Source organism: Salvelinus namaycush, chromosome 33 (assembly GCF_016432855.1).
Source record: "Salvelinus namaycush isolate Seneca chromosome 33, SaNama_1.0, whole genome shotgun sequence".
Taxonomy (NCBI): domain Eukaryota; kingdom Metazoa; phylum Chordata; class Actinopteri; order Salmoniformes; family Salmonidae; genus Salvelinus; species Salvelinus namaycush.
In genome coordinates this window covers 5,311,552-5,332,794 of record NC_052339.1, presented here as the reverse complement: position 1 = coordinate 5,332,794, position 21,243 = coordinate 5,311,552, and the positions used below count along the sequence as shown (strand labels likewise).

Below are 21,243 nucleotides of genomic sequence, written 5' to 3'. Positions count from 1 at the left end.
GTCCTTATCTGATGACGTACTAGAACATATGGAGATTTGACGTCCTACGCTTACAGTATGTGTTCAAACACTCTACACACATACTCGACACTCCTGAAACAATGTTCTCATTCGCTTTTAGGAATCGTCGAAGTGTATTTTTGTTTTTTTGTGTCGTCTTGTTTTCCCGACCGCCACAGGATTAGCGACAGCTTACTGAGTTTACTGCAAGACTTTAGTCATCAGGAAGGAAAGAGGGGCTCCTCCTCTTGGACTATGATCCCGGCAGGCTTGTGTTAACGAATCGGTTTGGTTTGACTTGGAGGTAGAGGAACTGTACTCAGAGTCAACATCCCAAATGGCACCCTATTCCCTTTACAGTGCATTATTTCTGATCAGTGCCCATAGGTCAAGTCTGTCTTGCTGGTCAAAAGTAGTGCACTATATAGGAAATAGGGTGCCATTTGGGAGAATACTAGAGGATTGGAGTCAGACACTGTCTGGTGAGAGATAACGAGGAGAATACAATTACGTCACGGAAGGGAACGGGCAATCAATGGCAGCAGCCTGCGATCGATAGCCATGCTCTTGAGGTTGGAGCCGCTGTAGCTGGGCTATGTCTACTCCACAGCAGTTTATCCCGGCAATAATCTAACACGCCAATTTTATATCTCTACTAACAGCATTATAATTCACAGAGACAGACCGAGAGAGAGAGAGGCCCCCGGAGGAGAGAGACAGATAGAGATGGAGCGGCAGAGAAAGAGACAGATTTTCTCTGCTCTTTTCACAGGAGGGGTATTATCGGTGTGGTATGTGTGGAGTGGACATTGTAAAAGGACACACCTAGCACTAATCTGTCTGTCTGTCTGTACAGTCATTCAATCAATAGCTTACTGTCTGTCTGTCTGTACAGTCATTGCATCAATAGCTTTAGTTTAAATACCTCTTCTTCCCTGAAATCAGTTTGTTTACCTGAAATGAGGTACCAGAATAGAACATCCACAGTTACGTATGACACATAAGTCACAGGCAGGAAAATATACATTTTTACACAGTTACTATTTTATTTTTATGTTTTATTTAACTTTTATTTAACTAATCAGACATCAAAGCTGTTTTAATAGGGGTCAAACCACAATCGCGTGCACAACCACTACAACAGGTACTTAAACACAAGTGTCTACATCGTATCACTCACATGTGGTCCAAAACATAAAAACATGACAAGAACCGTGAGTAATAAACACATCTTCTTAACAGGGACCTGGTTGCTATTTGACTGGGAGACAGAGCATTTTTATAAGCCATCATAAAGGGATTTGGAAAGTTAATGTGTTGTTTGAAGTGTCCACCAGGCTTCAGAGCTGAAAGGAAGGTGAGCTTGAACGTCTGAACTTGATCTCTGTGCTAACCCACAGTGTGCGTCCCAAATGGCACCATCTTCCCTATTGAGTGCACTACTTTTGACCAGAGCCCTTTGACCAGGGCCGATGGGGCTCTGGTCAGGGAATACTTTCTAGGGAATGCGGTGCCATTTGGGAAGAACCCACAGACAACAGCAACAGAAGTACGAAGACTGAGCCTTTGTTAAAGTGCTGTTTGTGAGGGAGATTATATTATTCCGGGTGGTGGTGAGGAGATGGGGTGTGGGGATGAGGATTGACTGGCAGGGGTCACTGGGAAAGTGTGACTCAGAGTGCAGCTCCGTCAGCGTAATCAGCTCGCTACTATCCAGGCTCATCCTCCAGAGCGCAGTTTGACATCTGCCTTCAATACCCGCTCACAGCTCTGCTCTCCTCAATTTACTTTGCCACATTGGGCTGGTCTCTCAAGGTGCGTCCGAAATGGCACTGTATCCCCTATATAGTGCACTTGACCAGGGACGGTCTGAGACTGTCATGGCATTTTGGATGGCGTTAATTGGCCAGCTAAATGACCGTGGTCACCGTAATAACCGTTCGAATAGGCACACATTTTCTCCTCTTCTCCGCTCCCGACTGCATGTGCTGCCGTAAAAATAGAATGAATAGAACGGGCGTCCCCATTCAAGTCAATGCGGGCATAATGGGTGGACTGGCGGCCATTGCGAATGTACCCATAGCAGAAACGGAAGAGGAAGCCAGTCACCCCACTCCCAAAATGTTTTCTGGTTACAGTCAATGAACTAAGTAGACCAGACCCAGCTGCTGTCGCACTGGTGTATATGGGAGAGCCACCCCATTAAGCAGACCCGGAACTGACAATGTTTTTCAATTTTTGAATGGTAAACGACCTCTTCATTTCTCCAGAATCTTTGCCCATAGGAGCAAAGCAGAAAGTAAAAACAGGAAGTAAAAGCAGGAAGTGTACCCCTCAATATGGGATGTGATTTGTTGATTCAACTCAACTGACATGACAAAAAAATACATTCCATAACATCATTTGAATGAATATTCTACATTTCAGACAGGAGCGACACGGTTCCACCATGTTGTTTAGAGTCCATGTAATCGCAGAAGCGGACTCAACCGCACGAACGCTCCGCCATCCCACCTTCAGTCAGCTGTTGGTTCCACACCCCGAAACCCCCCACAAAGTAGATGTAGATATTTTTTTCAACGGTTATGACAGGTATTTTATTTTAATGACGGTCTTCATCCATAACTGTGGGTTACACGGTTATACGGTAATGCTTTGGTCAAAAGTAGTGCATTACAAAGGGAACGGGTGCCATTTGGGATGCGTCCTCAGTATAAGCCCCACTGTCTGTCTGCCACACACTATTGACATAACCCACTCAATCAGTCACTCGCCTTGTTAGCTTCTGTTTTGCTGTTTTTCTGAAAGCTGGTCTTGGCGCAAACCCTCACAAACACATACATACACACACTCACGAAACTCAGTTCTTCAGAGTTTGTCAGTTGGAAGTTTTGACATTTGACGTTTGCAGGTTAAGTGTGAACTATGTAAAGGACTCTCACTCCTGGTGTGATGTCTGCGAAGAGAACTGAACAGTTGTGTTATCGTCACTGTCGCTAGCTGGTCAGTTGGATGCAACTCTGTCTGTATTGGTATGAGGTAGTTGTCTACTTTTGACTCCTTGGCTTTATGATGTCTAAGCAGACATTACAAATATGCAGTCTGTGACTCATGAAGTTAATGGTTACTTTACCTTTGGTTAATATCATAATCAATTAGGTAATAGGGACGAACTGTATCTTCAGACAGCATGAGTAATACTTTGGAATCAATCCTGGACCGTGTTGAACATTTCCTCCAAACGTACTTCTGACAAAGAACCAGCAAAGACCCAGTCTGATGACAGTTGCATTGTTGCTCCAAGGACAGAAATCATCAACATGGATGGGAAAGAGCGGATTGAGAGTGTGCTTGGCTGGCATGTTAGCATACCCTAACGACTAGCAGATACTGGGGTGGTTAGTGTGGTTGGCACGGGGTAGCGCAGTAGCCTGTTCCTGTGGCATAATTAAGCTATGTTGGTGTTTTCTGTGTTCCAGGGTTCATTTGACTAAGGAGGGAATTATAGCCTCTATTTGATAGGCCTGAGGTGATATGGCACACACTTGAAGGACTCGGGATCATTACACAGATAGTATCTGTTTCCTTGGTTTTAGAAAAAACGCAGATTGAACAGATCATGTCGAAGCAGAGTTTGCTCACCATAAGCATTGGTTTTGCATATCCAGATTTCTTACGCCAATGCAATTATCATGTGTTTTGTCTCTTGCTGAAATTGCCATTACTGTTTCGCAGCAGAGGGCCAACCCAGTAAGCAAAATGACGTTGAAAATACGTCTAAAATACGTACTTTCCAGATGTTGAAGTTAGATTCAGTTTAGGTTCTGAATGAAAGGTAAAAAATTAATTTAAAATTAAAAAGTATTTTGTGGACATTTAAGTAGGGGTGTGAATGTTTAAATGTTAAAATGTTTAAATGAAATTGGGATCCTTAACGTTGTTGTTTTTTTCTTTCACACAATGTAAATCACAGTGCAGTTATCACAATACATATTATTCTCTGAGTTTTAGCCTAACTAGGCTATCTAGGTCTGGCGAAAGGTGTGTAATTTAAATTAAACCAGAGAGGAAGAGGCACATTTTAGGCTACTTGGTGAATTTGCCAGGCATACAAGACAAGAGATACATACTACCAAGACATATGGGCACACGGTTATTTCTGCCTGCCCCCTCCTCTCACTCCCTCATGCTGCCAGCATTAGTGGAAACCAAGGCACTTCTCAGGGCAGGCCTGGTTATCGCATCTTCTGGGACAATTTTAGCTAACCTTAACCAAATTCTCCTAACCTGCCACGTTAATTCTTCTAACCTGCCACGTTAATTCTCCTAACCTGCTGCATAAGTTCTCCTAACCTGCTACGAAAAGTTATTTCTGCTAGCCTTGGTTTCCACTAACGCGATACAGCCTTGCGCTGGCTCACCTGCTCTTTCTCTTTTTCGCTACCCACAAGGCACAGGAGTCAGTTCAATGTCTAGTTTTGATTTACATTTGGTTGAGTTGTCAACCAACGTGAATTCAACGTGAAATTAATGAAAAATGTCACCATGACAGTGGATTTAGGTTAAAAGTTTGGTGAAAAAAATACGAAATTCCCTTACATTGATGACTTTTTTCAAATCCAATCAGTTTTCCACATTGATTCCAACGTCATCATATAGATTTTTTTGGTTGAAATGACATGGAAACAATGTTGATTCAACCAGTTTTTGCCCAGTGGGTAATGATACAAGTGTGTGTTCAGTCTTCGGTCTGTTGCGTGTAGAATATCCTAGCCTAGCTTTAGAATGTAACAAAATATGGAAAAAGTCAAGGGGTCTGAATACTTTCCAAATGCACTGTAGATGTCTATGATTGGTTCAGATTTGGAATAAAATCTGATCCAATCATAAACATCTATGTTTGGGCCAAATCAAGGCCAGTCTGGACCAGACTAAATCTGAACCATTTTTTCAAATTTAACTAGGCAAGTCAGTTAAGAACAAATTCTTATTTACAATGACAGCCTACCGGGGAACAGTGGATTAACTGCCTTGTTCAGGGGCAGAACGACAGACTTTTACCTTGTCAACTCGGGGATTCAATCCAGCAATCTTTCAGTTACTGGCCCAACACTCTAACCACTAGGCTACCACTAGATTTACATTTGAGCCAAATCAAGGCCAGTCCAAACCGGACAAAATCTGAACCTATCTAAGAATACATTTAGACAGGCAGCCCAATTCTGATCTATCTTTTTTTCAATAGTTTGTCTTTTGACCAACCAGATCAGCTGTGAAACATATCTGATGTGAAAAGACCTGATGCGATTGGTCAAAAGAACTGAATTGGGCTGCCTGTCTAAAAGCAACCATAGATAGGTTCAGATTTGTGAACTTAGTTCAGTGTATTTGTGTGACTCCCAGTGTAGGAATTAGGACTGAAATTGAAATAGCACAGAAGTGGCATTGCTAAAAACACCAGGCCTGAGACTTTCTCTCCTCATCACATTTTATTCCAGTCAAGACCTGGATGGTCTAACATGGCTCCTCTGACACACCTGAAGAACTATTCTTTGTCTCCTTACCCCCTCAATCCCCCCCCCCCCCCCCCCCCCCCCCCCCCCGAATCACGACACCATGCCCCTCCACCCCTCCCCGTGTTGGGTTCACCCTGCTCCGTAGTTCATGGGGGGTTTGCCTGTCTAGCCTTGCCGCTTAATGTTTAAGTATTGGGAGCGGCTACAGGGAGCAAATAAAACGTCTTTACAGACACTGTGACACACTAAGAGTTACAATCCCAGGTACTGTGATTGTGCAATCTCCATTGTAACTCAAAAGAAAAGCCTACAGGACATACAGTATCAATCCTTTCAATGCAAAGTACGACCAATGTTGTCTCCGCTGAAAGGTTGTTTGAATCGTGTTAAGTGATTCAAAGACATTCAGTACCAGTCAAAAGTTTGGACACACCTACTCATACATGTTTTTTGTTGTTGTTTTTTTAAAACTATTTTCTACATTGTAGATTAATAGTGAAGACATCAAAACTATGAAATAACATGTGGAATCATGTAGTAACCAAAACAGTGTTAAACAAATCTAAATATATTTTATATTTGAGGTTCTTCAAAGTAGCCACCCTTTGCCCTAATGACAGCTTTGCACACTCTTGGCATTCTCTCAACCAGCTTCAAGAGGAATGCTTTTCCAACAGTCTTGAAGGAGTTCCCACATATGCTGAGCACTTGTTGGCTGCTTTTCCTTCACTCTGCCGTCTGACTCATCACAGACCATCTCAATTGCGTTGAGGTCGGGTGATTATGGAGGCCAGGTCATCTGATGCAGCACTCCATCACTCTCCTTCTTGGTCAAATAGCCCTTACACAGCCTGTAGCAAAGCTGCTGGGGTAGCAAAGCTGGTTAAGTGTGCCTTGAATTCTAAATAAATCACTGTCAGTGTCACCAGCAAAGCACCCCCACACCATTACACCTCCTCCTCCATGCTTCACGGTGGGAACCACACATGCCGAGATCATCTGTTCACCTACTCTGCGTCTCACAAAGACACGGCGGTTGGAACCAAAAATCTAAAATTTGGACTCATCAGACAAAAGGACAGATTTCCACCGGTCTAATGTCCTTAGCTCGTGTTTCTTGGCCCAAACAAGTCTCTTCTTATTATTGGTGTCCTTTAGAAGTGGTTTCTTTGCAGCAATTTGACCATGAAGGCCTGATTCACACAGTCTCCTCTGAACAGTTGATGTTGAGATGTGTCTGCAATCCAAGGTGAAGTTAACTCTAATGAACGTATCCTCTGCAACAGAGGTAACTCTGGGTCTTCCTTTCCTGTGGCGGTCCTCATGAGAGCCAGTTTAATCATAGCGCTTGATGCTTTTTGCGACTGCAGTTATTGAAATTTTCCGGATTGACTGGCCTTCATGTCTTAAAGTAATGATGGACTGTCGTTTCTCTTTGCTTATGTGAGCTGTTCTTGCCATAATATGGACTTGGTCTTTTATCAAATAGGGCTATCTTCTCTATACCACCCCTACCTTTCCACAACACAACTGATTGGCTCAAACAAAATAACTTTTAACAAGGCACACCTGTTAATTGAAATGCATTCCAGGTGACTACCTCATGAAGCTGGATGAGAGAACGCCAAGAGTGTGCAAAGCTGTCATCAATGCAAAGGGTGGCTACTTTGAAGAATCTCAAATAAAAAATATATTTTGATTTGTTTAACACTTTTTTGGTTACTACATGATTCCATATGTGTTTCATAGTTTTGATGTCTTCACTATTATTCTACAATGTAGAAAATAGTTTAAAAAAATGAAGCAGAAGTTCAGGCCAGGATGAAAGCCCTCAAGCCCTGCATCTGGACCTGCTATTTGAAACTCTTAACCTTGTCCTTGGTCATGGTTTTCTATTGGGTCGAATAAAGGAACCTCCTTTTCCCTAACAAACCATAACAGAGAGCTATCTGGCACTGTGTGTGTGTGTGTGTGTGTGTGTGTGTGTGTGTGTGTGTGTGTGTGTGTGTGTGTGTGTGTGTGTGTGTGTGTGTGTGTGTGTGTGTGTGTGTGTGTGTGTGTGTGTGTGTGTGTGTGTGTGTGTGTGTGTGTGTGTGTGTGTGTGATTATTCTGCAGTCTTAATCCATCAAACAGGATTTCATTAGGAGAACTTAGGAGAACTTAGAACAGTCACGAAGGACCAGCAAAAGCTCTGTTCAACGTCTTTATTTCTGCTTTGTAACATGCTTGGTTATCACTGTATTGGGCGAAATTATCCACCTGTTTTGACTCAATCAGATCAGAGGCAAATTGAGATCCTGCATGTCGGCTCCAACTGGTGAGGGGAACATGCTCAAACAGCCAGTGCTGTATTTGGGTATTTGACTACAGGTATGTCCCTGTAGTCAGTGGTGACCCGTCATTCAGGGAAGGTGGGGCTTAGAGCCCCACATTTTTTGCCCAAAAAATACCAAATAAAATGTATATATATATATATACATAGAGTTACATTAGAAGTGCCCTTCAAAGAAGGCTCAAGGTTATTGGCTACAGATAAAATGACGCCAAATCACGTTATATCTACAGTAGCTTTGATTGGACTGATCATGTCAACTTCTTACAATCGAAATCTTAGCTAGCCGTCATCATCATGAATCAAGTAGACAATCTACCGGCAAATCCTTTTTAATCCTTGTCATATGAAGATAAATAATGAAGATAAATTATATATAAAACGTATCGGTACTCAGCGGCAATTGGACATAAACATTACACAACAAGTTAGAAATCGCAAATTCAACAATGAGTTGTTTGGAGGGAGTCGGTGACAGTGGCTAACCGCAAGCATTGCTACTGGGAAGTCAGACTGGGAAGATACGTTTTGAACGGTCATCCAACTCGGAATTGTAAATCTTTTTCTTTGATGGCAAAATTTGCCAACGAAGGACCACCGCGCACAACAAGGTGAGTCCTAAAATGTCTTATATGTTACTGCATCAATGATATAATACGCCAGGGAGATATGGTCAGCCATATCAGCTATGTTTTTTAAACAGGCAGTAAACGAGGCTGAATGAACTGTTTCGCTGCCAGACAAGGCTCCGCTGATAGCCAGGTGTACCAGTGGTAAGGATTCACTCCATGGTGCTGAAAGGAAAGCTCTGCTGTTGGGACAGCTTTATGTAGGCCCTAACAGTTTGTGGGCACCGTTTGTCACCGTTATAGTGCAATTAATGTATTGTTTAGTGTTGTGTTGTGGCTTTGCTGGCATGCATCTAAAAAAAAATTGCGGAGGAGTTTGCCCCATCAAGATTTACATGCTAACATCGCCACTGCCTGTAGTCACCTGGAAGAGAGATCAATGGCCACAGAGAGAACTGACGAGTCATCCCTCTCATTACTTCTCACAGTGGATTATCCATCACATGCAACAGGCCCTGCGGCGCTACACAATTTATAATGCCCTCAATCCCTCCTTAATGATTTCATCAAACAACTCTCAATGTTGCTGTGTCACTCCCGGTAGCAGTCAGCATGGCATGCTGCTACTGCTCTGCTGTCCCTGGTGAATATGTTCTACTATTCATGAGAGCTGTCTCTAAATGGGGTAGTCTCTACCACTGTATAAATATTATGCTGCTGAGATTCTGCCCCAGTGTTCAGATCATCCAGATATCTCACGCCGCCTCCCCCATTTCTACCACCATCACCCCCTGTCCATGGCCTCGGGATAGGGTGTCGTTGCCCATAGATGCTGATCTTGTGTCAGTTTTGCATTTCCCCCCCACTAATGGTTAAGGTTAGGATTGGGGGAGGGGAGGGGAAGCTGATCCTAGATCTGTACCAAGGGGAAACTTCATCCTGGAAGCCATGGCCTCTGTGCTGTGTCGATGCCGGAGAAGAGATGCTGGGCCGGGCTGTGTTCTTGTTGTCAGCTGTGCTTCCAGTGGACTGGTTGGTTCCCTCGGAGCCCAGGCAGCAGCACAGCCTCCTAGTCGTCTGTACAGGTTGCATTATTTATGGCCTTCAGTCTGCATTATTTACATTGCTTACCGTTTTTACATGTTACACATTTACAGGGAGGCCTTTTTCTCTTCTCCTCGTGTGATTGAGGTAATGCACCTTTTTGGTTCGACGGTCGATGGTGCAAAGCGCGACGTCACGGCGTCAGCTACCAGGGTGGATGTGGTGGTGGAGTCTGAGGGTGAGGGCTCCACCTGACCTCACCAATCCCTACCACACCATGCGTCTCTCCCTGTGGTTTTTGAGGTACCTGGGTGGCATCACTGGAATGCTTTCCTAGGTCTATATCTCAGAGTAATGATACCTGAACTCCTGTTCACTGCCTGTGACCTCAGCCCAAACACTGCCCTTGGTTTTGGAACGTCTTCTGCAGCTGTAGGCTCGTCCTCCCTGTGTTTACTCAGGACTTCCATGTTGACGGCTGCTGAAATGTGTCTAGTGCCAAGACGACTGAGATTCTCCTGTCACTCTGCAAACAAATAACACAGAGGCATTTCAAGGATGTGCATGCGCACAGCTATACGTAGCTAATCACGTTTTTTTTTTCTCGCTCACTGAAGAGGGGGACTCTCGGTTTGACCTGGCGCTCTGCCAGTTACGCTGTTCATCTTTTGGCAAGGGCCTCATCATGTTCCTGGGCACACTAAGAGGTAGGTAGCTTCACCTGCCCTGACTGAGCTGGCATGAGCCACTGGCATATTGTTGGCAGTGCTGGAGGTCAGCCAGAGCAGGTTTTAATTAGACCTAACCCGTCTCTCCTGTGGTTGGCAGGATCTCCCCCATTTCATGTGCCACACAACCGTGGTGAATATGGGCAAAGCAAAGCACAAGCAAGACCTACAGGCCTATTCTAGCATGCAAATAAAGGTTAATCTGAACTATCCATATTTCTGCATTATCACTATGATATTGAATACCAATGTGAACCAATAGTTCACCCTGGACATGTTATGTAATGACACAAAATATGATTTATATTTATAGACATTTGAATGAATAATCTCCAAATGATAAGTAATCCATTGTTTGTTCGACCCAAATCAGCACCTCCTTACTTAACAAAGGGTTTTGTGATTACATACAAAGCTCCTCCCAATCGACTTCTCTTCAACCAAGCCTTGGATTCTTTCTGTGTTGCTTCTGTATCTAGTAATATACATATATCAGTGCAGAAAAATAATATTCCTTTTACAGTGGTCATTCACCGTGGCAGTATCCTGGCAAGATCTTCAAGGCCTCTCCCAATGTTTTATATTGTGTCAGACCAGAGTGGTTCACTCATTGATACATCACAGACAAGGCTTTTATTAAGATGAACCCAGAAAATAGTGATTAAAGCCATTTAAAAAGATCACCATCTATGTGAAACTCAGATATGGTCTGCAACACAGCATCAAATGGACACCGATGAACACTGGAGTTTTGGTCATCTCCAGAAGCATCCAATGGAAGACAACAAATCATTATCTGCAAAGGGGCCTGCTAAAAAGGCCTGGCCATGGAGGAGCAGAAGCAGAGCATTAATATGTCTCCAAAGACAAACAGCCACCATCTTTGAAAGCGGTCCTGCAAACATGTGAAGACAAGAGAAAGTAAGACAATTACCACATACCTCGCCTGCTGCTATGGACCAGTGAACACAGTGGTTACCATGGCGTAATCTGTCAATGAAGTGGACTTTGGGGGGCAAGCTTTGTGGTCTGATCCCTGGCCCAAACAGACAGCAGCACGTTTGTGTAGACTTGACAAGCCAATTCCAATAACCAATGGCCCAGGATCGGGAGGAAGGAGAGGCCTGGGATAACACCCTCAGAACACCCTAAATCCCCCCCCCCCCCGCCCCCCAAAACATCATTCAAACCAGGACACCTTTTTGTGCCTGTCTGATTTTATCCATATGTTTTGGATTATGGTTCCATTGACTTTGGGGAATTTATTAAGATAGGCCTAAACATAATTATATTCCATAATAGGATGTTACTAGTTCGGAGTAAGGTTGAAATAGGATTTTTTTTAAAGTGTTTGTTGCTAAGGAATTCCCCTAGATCTAAGGCTAAATATCTGAACCTGTATTTACAGGCCTATGCTTCCACACAACGTAAGTGTGCTGTAACAATGTAAATGTAATTCAACATTTGTATTAACAGGTGTAACAAAGTAAAAGAAAAGTGTTTGTTACTGTTATAATTTGCGCGTCCACGTGGTTTGAAGTGGCTTTCCACTAATTACCTTTTGGCGAATTTTGGAAAGGCGCACCAAGAGCGCGCATTACGCATGCATCATTAACATACAATTCGAGTTTGAGTTAGACGTCATTGGTCAGTTTTGTCCATTTCAAATAGGCTTGCTTCTATGCGACGCTGTATCTAAAAGAACAATTGGACGGTGGCTCTAAAGCGTGACATGCATCCACATAGCCTATGTGTGCGCCATGGCATATGGCAGTGTCCATGCGCATTTATATTTTTCATGGATTTTTATGCAAGAAAATAAACGCAAGGATTTTCACGTCCACTGACATATCATATGCGCCCATAGGATGTACTCTTTAGATGCAATCTCAGACTGAAACGCAATTTGTCCTGCTACTTTCTGTTCATACTGAAAATTGATCTACAATACTGAAACTAGAATAAGGGGTATCACGCCCGAGTCAAATTATTTATTCAACGGACATTTGGACATAGTTTAGCCTAAATTATATTCTGTATTATCTTTTTTTCCCCCTGGCCCGTCTAATTTCCAATCAGTGACTCACCCATTATTTTTCCCAAAGTTAGTTTGTAGGTTATATCCAAATGCGCGGTTACGCACTGAGTAAATTATACATATGAGAAGCAATAATACTGGGCTATATGGTTAAGTAATTGTACAACTTTTTGACAACTTTCGCCTTATTCATGCAGCCTATCGACCCAGACGCTCTAATATAGACTCTTACACAGTGAAAAACTCCCAGAGTCAGAGACATGCATGTCCATGGGCATCCGTGAGCGCACACGCATTTTCAAGCTATTTCCCATGAGTGGGAAGTCAATATGTACGTAAGTAATACTTCTAATAATTCCAGACACAACATTCGAATCACCCACACTAAGTCACATAACATAACAACATAGGCCTATAGGCTACGAGTTGGGTTTTTCCTCAACTGGGAATCGTTTTAGGAACAGAGAGAGAAAAGGTGTAATTTATGTTTTCCCATGGAGTACAGCCCCTCCCCTAAACCCACCCTTCAGGTGGAAAAAATCTTTAAAGATTTTTTAAACTCTTTTGTGTGATAACATCAGAAGGGTTTGTCTAGGCGAACCAATCAGGTCCCTCCCCTGCCATAGATCGGTGCTATAATACATAGCAGTAAACGCGGTCTGCTCGCACAAGCGGCTGTAGCTCGACTGCGCAGAGATTCCGTTGTTAATTTTCTCACTTTTTACCCACGCAGCAACGTCTCTCCTTCGATGTGTTCCGTTATCATTTTGCAGAGGCGTTCATTTCCGCACCTGCCACGGTAGTGATCGGGGGGCACGGTAGCCTACAGACGAACTAGAGGAGGAGACAAGGACATTGTGGAAGCAGCGGCGCGAGAGGGAGGAGAGATATAGAAACAAGCGGCCGCTGGTTGATAACACACTGAGGCTCCGAGTAATTTACATTTTATGGACGAAATGCTGCTGTTGACGAGAATCGTTCTGGTCGGGTTGATCTGCTTGTCCTTGGTGTCCTCTGGTATGGGCTGTGGACCGGGCAGGGGCTACGGTAGGAGAAGACATCCGAAGAAGCTGACACCTCTTGCGTACAAACAGTTCATCCCAAACGTCGCGGAGAAGACCCTAGGAGCCAGTGGCAGATACGAAGGCAAGATCACGCGGAACTCCGAGCGATTTAAAGAACTGACTCCCAATTACAATACTGACATTATCTTTAAGGATGAAGAGAACACCGGTGCGGACCGGCTCATGACTCAGGTAAAATGAATAGCCTACCTTTTGAATGCCTCGCATGTTTTAGGACACTGTGTAACATAACCTTTCACATTGGATGCAGATTGCGCACCACAAACAAACACATATACAGGTCTCAAGTCTGTTTTTTTTGTTGTAGGTTCCGTTTCAATCTCAGAGCATTGCACTTTTGATTAGGTCCTGCATGGGTAAGGCTTTCATAATCAAACCAGAGACATGACATAGGCCTACTGGCAGACCAGTAGGACATTCGGCCTTCATGATTGTGGCAGTTTATTTGAAATATTTATGTGGTCCTCTCATATCTATATTTGTATGAAGGCCTTGTGCAGACGCACATCGGTTGTCAATGCAATACTATAGCATTTGGATATTCCGCAATTGCGCCGTTAAGATTTAGATTACATCTTGTTTTAAATCTTTAATTTCAGTCATCTGATCTGGCATATGACTAAAACAGTGGCCTTATGTATGCATGGTTGGCGCATTCAGACATTTTCTTGCATACTGTTATTCACCCTTTCGCAGTATAGTGTTTATCGGCCCATGAAGACATTGATATTTCTTTGAGAATGTTCTGAACACTATCACTACTTAAAAAATGGGTGGGACTCGGCCAATTAGTGCAATGATATAGCAAGCTGCATCGACTGCGCCTCCGGTAATGCATTTGCTTTGGAAAGGCTGCATTAGTGGCAAAAAAGCATTGTAATTTCTGTGAATCAGATTTCCCTCTGTCGAATCCTTGTCTGTGATTTCTTTATACGATTCTGGGTGGCTATCTTGCATGCATTGTCCATAAAAATATCGGTCAGAAATGCAGTCTGGATAGCATGTGTCTCTCACCCATGGGGTTACTTGATTTCCACCGGCTGGTAGCCTATATTGGGTGTCTGTTGCACGTATTTTGCAAATGCTGTGTTACTATTTTAATAAAAACGTCTATTACTTCAGTCCGGCCACCTTAAAATGCCACTGAACCTGAAGGAGTGTGATGATGGAGGCGCGCGCGCCAGACTCCCTGAACCGTATACCGCGACATGGGCACGAGCTTAGATTAAATATTCACCCTGCCCTGCGTGCAGTCTCAACATATCTCTAAACGCTCCCTTCCCTTCCTCTAATATAGCCTATACGTTATCACACTTCAAATGGAGGCTAGAGTGAGAGATATAACATTCTACTCTGTCTATAGCCCTCCGGCCACTGCCAGTTAAAGATGTGGTTGAACAGGGAATTGTGCCAAAGACTCCACTTTTTGACACACCGTGCGCTTTCATCTCCATTTACCGTCCTTCTTTATTGGTCTGAAAGTAGAGGATGTATGTTGGTTTATTATGTTATCACTGCTTTAAAAAAATGCGCCAAACCATTTACAAAAACAACAACATATTAATAGCCAAATAAGCTCACTGTTTTATGCTTTGTGCTAGGCTATATTTCATAGAAAGGTGAAATGTTTAAAATATGACATATTTGCTATAGATATAGACCAGGCAAGGCAAATGAAGGCTCATAGACAAACATCCCCGTGGGTATATGCCCCATCCCTCCATTCATTTAACACGACCTGACATCCAGCCTACATTATGCGTGAGCATTTGAACTTATGACCTTTGGTCAATGTGAAGAGGACGCATAAACAAAGTTCAACAGCCAAAACATGTATAAAGTATGGAGTACTTAAAGTATGTGCTGTTTAGTGGCGCACTGCGTACCCCTAACGACGAGGTGCACCTGCAACCACATCATGAGTTAGAGAGATTGTTACAGCCTACAAACGTAGTATCTGAATAATATGAAGAGCTAATGGTTAGCATCTAGAATATGTTTGCCGTCTTCTATATTGTATGGTTGTTGTGCGTAAAGGTCACTCCAGTGGGCTGTCGTGGGGAAGGCGCTGACGCACTGTGGGTGCACAGGTGCACTGAAAGTTGTAAACTATGGGATGGATTCCTAGCTGGAATAGAGCTCAATCTCACAATTGTTTAAACAAAGTGTAATTTCAATGGAGATTAGACGTCTGTCTGTTGTGGTTCCCTATGTAAATCATACTCCATTTAAAGTGATGACGACTATAAAAGCGTGATGTCCCCTGGCTGCGCCAACTCATTTTGAGTGAGCGGGTTAACCAAGCAGCCCCCTAACAACTACAAAGACAGTTCGTTTCGGGGAAAGTTAACGAGGTCGTCGCTTTACAGACATTTTTAGCGCGCAGTCCCGGACGTTTCTGTCGCGAATAAAAACGTCACATGGTCGTCTGTAGCGAGCACAGCTTAATGGGAACTGAATATAGCCCCACAAACGAAGCGAAATTGAGACGGACCAGCGGGTTGTTTGCACTGACAGGTACATGATAAGTGTTTCCTCTAACCAATTCATTTGTGAGAAGATTAAGAGGCAGACTGCGGGCGAGGCTGGTTGAAAAACGTTTAGTCTGAGGACAAAGCGCCAGCGGAGGGATCCTGCTGGGCTTCACGGTGGTTGAACAGAATTTGGCTGGATTTGCGGCACACGACCCAATGAATTAATAAATAGTTTAGGCTTCACGGCTCTTGGCTCCGGCAGTCCTACTCAGAATGTGCAGGAAAGGGTTTTTGGCATGGTCCCTTTGCATTTTTTACCCACTGCCTGCTACAACTGCGAGTATATTGTGGGTTTGTTTTGACGTCTTGCAGGAAAGACAGGTTAGGCTAATTGCGACATTGGGGATCCTTACCAACAAACGAAAGAGGATGGAGAGTGGTGGCCCATGCTAGGGATGTGTGTGTGTGTGTGTGTGTGTGTGGGGGGGGGGGGGGGGGGGGGGGGGGCTTACTTGCTCTATACAGTTAGTTAGCCCTTTAGGGAAGAAAACCAAAACACCTCCAGTTGAGTATTCCTGTCACGTCCCAAGAACCTGCGGGACAAGAATAATGAAACGTTCCCTCTGGTTGCGGTGAAAAGACTCTTTGTAATGTTTTATTTGACATATTGGTTAAGTGTCGAGAAGAGTTGTCCTGGAGAAGGCCAAGCATCTCCAATAAGGGTCCCTAGATAGGTTAGGAAGTGCAACATTCCAATTATAAGACAACTGTTTTATAACTCGGTTATTCCTGAAGATTATCCTCAATATCAGTTATTTATTCAAATAAAACACACGTCTTACTAAAGACTCTTGCTTTCAATATAGTTATATATTTTTTTCCAATTCCGATGCATTTCAAATGTGTAATTAATTCCAGCATTTTGTTTTATTGGACAGAGTCTATCACGTTGTAGCATATTGGGAGAGAGTACAAATAGGCCATTGAGCGGTCGCATCTTTCCAAGGACCAAATCTATATGTTTTAGGCCAGTGAAGCGAATGCAATGCCTTATTAATTTTTTAGCACAAGCTTCTCTATCTGACATTGTGCCCTCTGACTCTTCACACATAATATTCGAGCTTATTCAAACAAACCCTTCACATTGTTGTGTGTAGGCATATATCCAATCGCATCAGTATTTAGACCAATAGATGGAGGCTCTTCCAGTGTGGAATAGTCAGCTTCACCAGATGTAATGGGATGTGAAATGTTAACTATTTGAGTGATTTGTGTTATGTAATCCATAAACCAGTAGGGTGGTGGTGTGTGTACCTTGTTTCAGATCATAAATCCTGGTCTCTGGTCCACAAAGTGCAGATATGAAGACGAGCTATATAATGTCAACTCTATAGGATAATTGTTTTGGCCACCAATCATGCATCTACAGTATCACATACCTTTCAGGCTTGTGAATGAAGTTTAAGATCAAGAGCCAATGAATGAATGAATGAATATACGCTGTCTGGAACATAACACTTAAATATCATATATCAAATATGAGCCTAATGTAGGCTTACTACCCAGGCCTGATATAGCCTACAGGAGGGTATTGGCATCTGGTGAGCATGATTAGTGAACGTGATATATCTTCATAGACGACTAACTGTTCCATGTTCCTTCCCCCAGAGATGTAAAGACAAGCTGAACTCTCTGGCGATCTCTGTCATGAACCAGTGGCCAGGGGTGAAGCTCCGCGTCACCGAGGGCTGGGACGAAGATGGGCACCATTTTGAAGAGTCCCTACACTACGAGGGAAGGGCAGTGGATATCACGACCTCCGATCGAGACAAGAGCAAATACGGCACGCTGTCCAGACTAGCAGTGGAGGCTGGGTTCGACTGGGTCTACTACGAGTCCAAGGCCCACATCCACTGTTCTGTCAAAGCAGGTAGGGTGTCAAGTCAAAAAGATGTTGGTAGCCATCACTGACATCAAAAACGAATGTGAATGGGAAAGATACAATATCTTGGAAAACGTGCTAACGTTTCCCGCCTCATATTGATTATACATTTTTTTTTTTTTTACAATATAGGCTACTCCAGCTAGATAATGAATGAACATATATTATTGGGATGAAATAAACAACTATGATCTTATTTGATGCTAACTCGTTCGGCAACCCCCTTCTAGTTCAGAATTCTACACAATGTGTCCTCTCGCTATTCTCGTTATTAACACTCGTTATGTCGTGATCTTTTATCCTTTCATATCCATATTTAATATATATATATATATATATGTATTTCATAGTAGTTGTCTTATTTATATGGGTATTTGCTGCTTGTTCATTGTTAATGCATATCAGCTATTTTATGATCTTATATCGCCCCACACTGTCTCTTCGATGGAACCACGACCATTTATTACACAAAACATATTCCCACACTCATAAAATGCCATTGCATATATGGAAAACAGTATTTTCATTGTTCAACTGATAGGCTATGGAATTCAAAATCACCGCACGTCAAGAGAAGGCCATTTGAGTTTAACTAAATACATTGCATGTTTAGATGTGTAGATTTGTATTATTTTGTCGATCGAAATAATCTATTCTAGGCCTATGTTTGCGTCAGTGTTGGCCGTCAAAATGTGTAGCCTAATGAATTTTACCAAAATAGGCCTACTTTAGACACTTCTTTTGGGTTAAAATCATCTCTTGATTTTCCTAAAAACCTAATGGAAATCAACGTAGGCCTATTCTTCCCGTGGAGCACATATTCGTTTCGAATTGAATGGAAAATCGTATATTTAAAATGCAACACACACGTGTTGAGATCATATAGTCCGTGTCATTAGGGGTCATGTGACTTTACCAAAGGGATTTGGACTTAGCAAAGTTGAATTCGTTAGGGGCAAATCTGGTTTTCAATTGTCACCTTATTTCATGCCTCGGAATCTTAAAAGAAGATTAGATGCATAAATTCAGAGCGGGACGGTTCTATTCTGTGGATGTGTGTGTTTACTGACTGTGATCCTGGAGATCGGAATGTGAAGAGTTCTCCCAGTCCCAAGACCCGAATTATTGTCATCAAGATTGACAACAAAGCAGGGGAGAAGTGGTAAAAAGAAGGGACATTGATGTTGGTCGACTGCAAGCATTTAGAGTCTGGGTCCTCATTTAAATTCAAATCTACATCTTGAGAGGCTTGGAAAAGTGGCTCCACTGGGTAAATAGTGTTTGCAGCGCTCTTGTTTTTTTTCTGAGTAGGCTATGTGTGTGAATTGTCACGTCGAGGTTTTTGCACCTGAGCAAATATGGGAAGAGTAGCTGGGAAAGGCGTAAATGTTCTTTTTCCAAGAGTGGCTCTGTCCACAAGCTGATTTAGAATGACAATGTCTGTTCTTTATTGGTTTTTAATTAACGTTAGAGGAGCCAGGGCTTTCGGTTTTCTCATCTCACACAATGAGAAGCAACCAATACGTTTTTTTTGTGAAGGAGTTCCACATTCACATTATGCCAAGCATATGGCACCATGTTTTATATGCCGGAACATACAATGCAATCTATATGATGTTGAGTTAAAATTCGTTTTAATGAGAGATATGGACCAAAATCACAATTTTAATTTCTCTTTTCTTTAAAATGTGTGGATATAGCCAATAATAGGCTTATATGTGAGAGTGGTTCATTCGTAGACCTATAGGCACATGCGCTATAGGCTGCATATGTTCCACAGTGGTGAACACAAAACGTGTCCTGCTTTCACGGGGAGATAAAATAGCCTAGTATATGGATATACTGTATATTTACAATCATATTCACCATCACTAATACAATATTTTATTTCAACAGAAAACTCAGTTGCTGCCAAATCTGGCGGCTGCTTCCCAAGCACCGCTTCGGTGACTCTCAAAGATGGAAGCAGGAAGGCAGTGAAAAACCTCAGAGTTGGCGACAAAGTGCTAGGTGCCAACAGTGATGGGGACCTCGCATACAGCGACTTCATCATGTTCATGGACCAGGACTCGTCAACTAGACGAGTATTTTATGTGATAGAGACTAAAGAACCGGCTCAGAAAATTACCCTGACTGCTGCACATCTCCTCTTCGCGGTCAACAACTCAACGGATGATCTCCACAGCATGACAGCAGTATTTGCGAGCGAAGTCAAACCTGGACAAAAGGTGGTTGTCTTTGATGATTTGCATAACCAACTGAAGTCGGTCACCGTGGGACGGATTTACATGGAGGAGCACGAGGGGTCCTTTGCGCCCGTGACTGTTCAAGGAACCATCGTTGTTGATCAGGTGCTTGCGTCATGTTACGCGGTAATTGAAGACCACAATCTAGCGCACTGGGCGTTTGCACCTGTCAGACTGAGCTACTGGCTGTCCTCGTTGCTATCCCCGAAAGACTACTCCATGCCCAACGCCACCTTACATGAGGACGGAGTGCACTGGTACTCCAAAATTCTATATCAATTAGGAACGTGGCTCTTGGATAGCCACGCGCTTCACCCACTGGGGATGTCAATAAACTCAAGTTGAAGCAAAGCAAAATAAGACAATAAACAATAGTAGAATGAAAAAATACAAAGCCCCCAGCGAAGTTGGGATATTTATTTCAGTGACTTGTACATGTGTGTCCCTTTTAAAGAATGAATGGAGCCTTAAAAGTTTTCTTTGAATAATTTATTCTCATGTGAACTGGCTGGTATCACACGGATGGATCCCAAAACGGTGTGACCAGCAAATTGTGCAGAATCTATTTTTGTATATCTCCAAGTAATCCACAAAGAAAAAGAAGACCATGTAAAAAGGAGAAAACTTATTGACAGGTTGCAATGTTCTGTGCATATTATGTGCAACTGACTGATATATTTTGGGGATAAACAAACTTCGTGGGGGTCCATAAATTATATTTTTATACACAGAATTGTAAATTTGATTTTGACAGATCGTTACCGAATCACATTTCGTTATTTGAAATAGTGTAAGATACGAGAATATATTTTAATTTAAATAGTTGGGAAAAGTCTTGGAAATCTTGTACTGTTTTGTTTATTAAGAATTGTATTATTTTGGAAACGTTTCATTTAAATTGTCAGATTGGGACAGATATTCTGCCTCGTATAATTATTTCCTCAGCTTTTGTTGTATTTCTTTTTTTCAATTTTTCTTTTAGAAAATTTTAAATGCACATTCTGACAATTCAGTAACAGTTTAAGTAGTACAGAACAAAACGTTTCGTTGAATAAATGAAAAAGTAACTCCTGTAAATGTACTAAAATGTATTTTTCTTTTCATATTTTGTAATAGGGAAATAGTTTTATAGAAATAACATGCGGCAGATGCACAGTTTGGATAGTATATAATAGCGTTCCAGTTAACTTTCATAACAGGGCGATGTGTCAAAAATGTCTAGAGTTTATTATTTATATGTTTATTACAAAATGAGATAAAGAAAATAT

At 42.5% G+C, this 21,243-nt stretch overlaps 1 protein-coding gene across 1 annotated transcript; it reads left to right on the top strand.

Moving 5' to 3' along the window:
* Nucleotides 1-13,184: 13,184 nt before the first annotated feature.
* LOC120028069 (sonic hedgehog protein A-like) lies at nt 13,185-20,344 on the top strand. Its single transcript, XM_038973221.1, has 3 exons — nt 13,185-13,484; nt 17,456-17,717; nt 19,626-20,344. The coding sequence occupies exons 1-3, from the start codon at nt 13,185-13,187 to the stop codon at nt 20,318-20,320; spliced, it is 1,257 nt and encodes a 418-aa protein (XP_038829149.1). The 3' UTR covers nt 20,321-20,344.
* Nucleotides 20,345-21,243: the final 899 nt, after the last annotated feature.

What these genes read in the sequence shown, in the direction of transcription:
- LOC120028069 (XM_038973221.1), top strand. Translation starts at nt 13,185, where the DNA reads ATGCTGCTGTTGACGAGAATCGTTCTGGTCGGGTTGATCTGCTTGTCC. An exon ending in CGGACCGGCTCATGACTCAG is followed by an intron (nt 13,485 to 17,455) that starts GTAAAATGAATA and finishes TCCTTCCCCCAG; the next exon opens with AGATGTAAAGACAAGCTGAA. An exon ending in CCACTGTTCTGTCAAAGCAG is followed by an intron (nt 17,718 to 19,625) that starts GTAGGGTGTCAA and finishes TTATTTCAACAG; the next exon opens with AAAACTCAGTTGCTGCCAAA.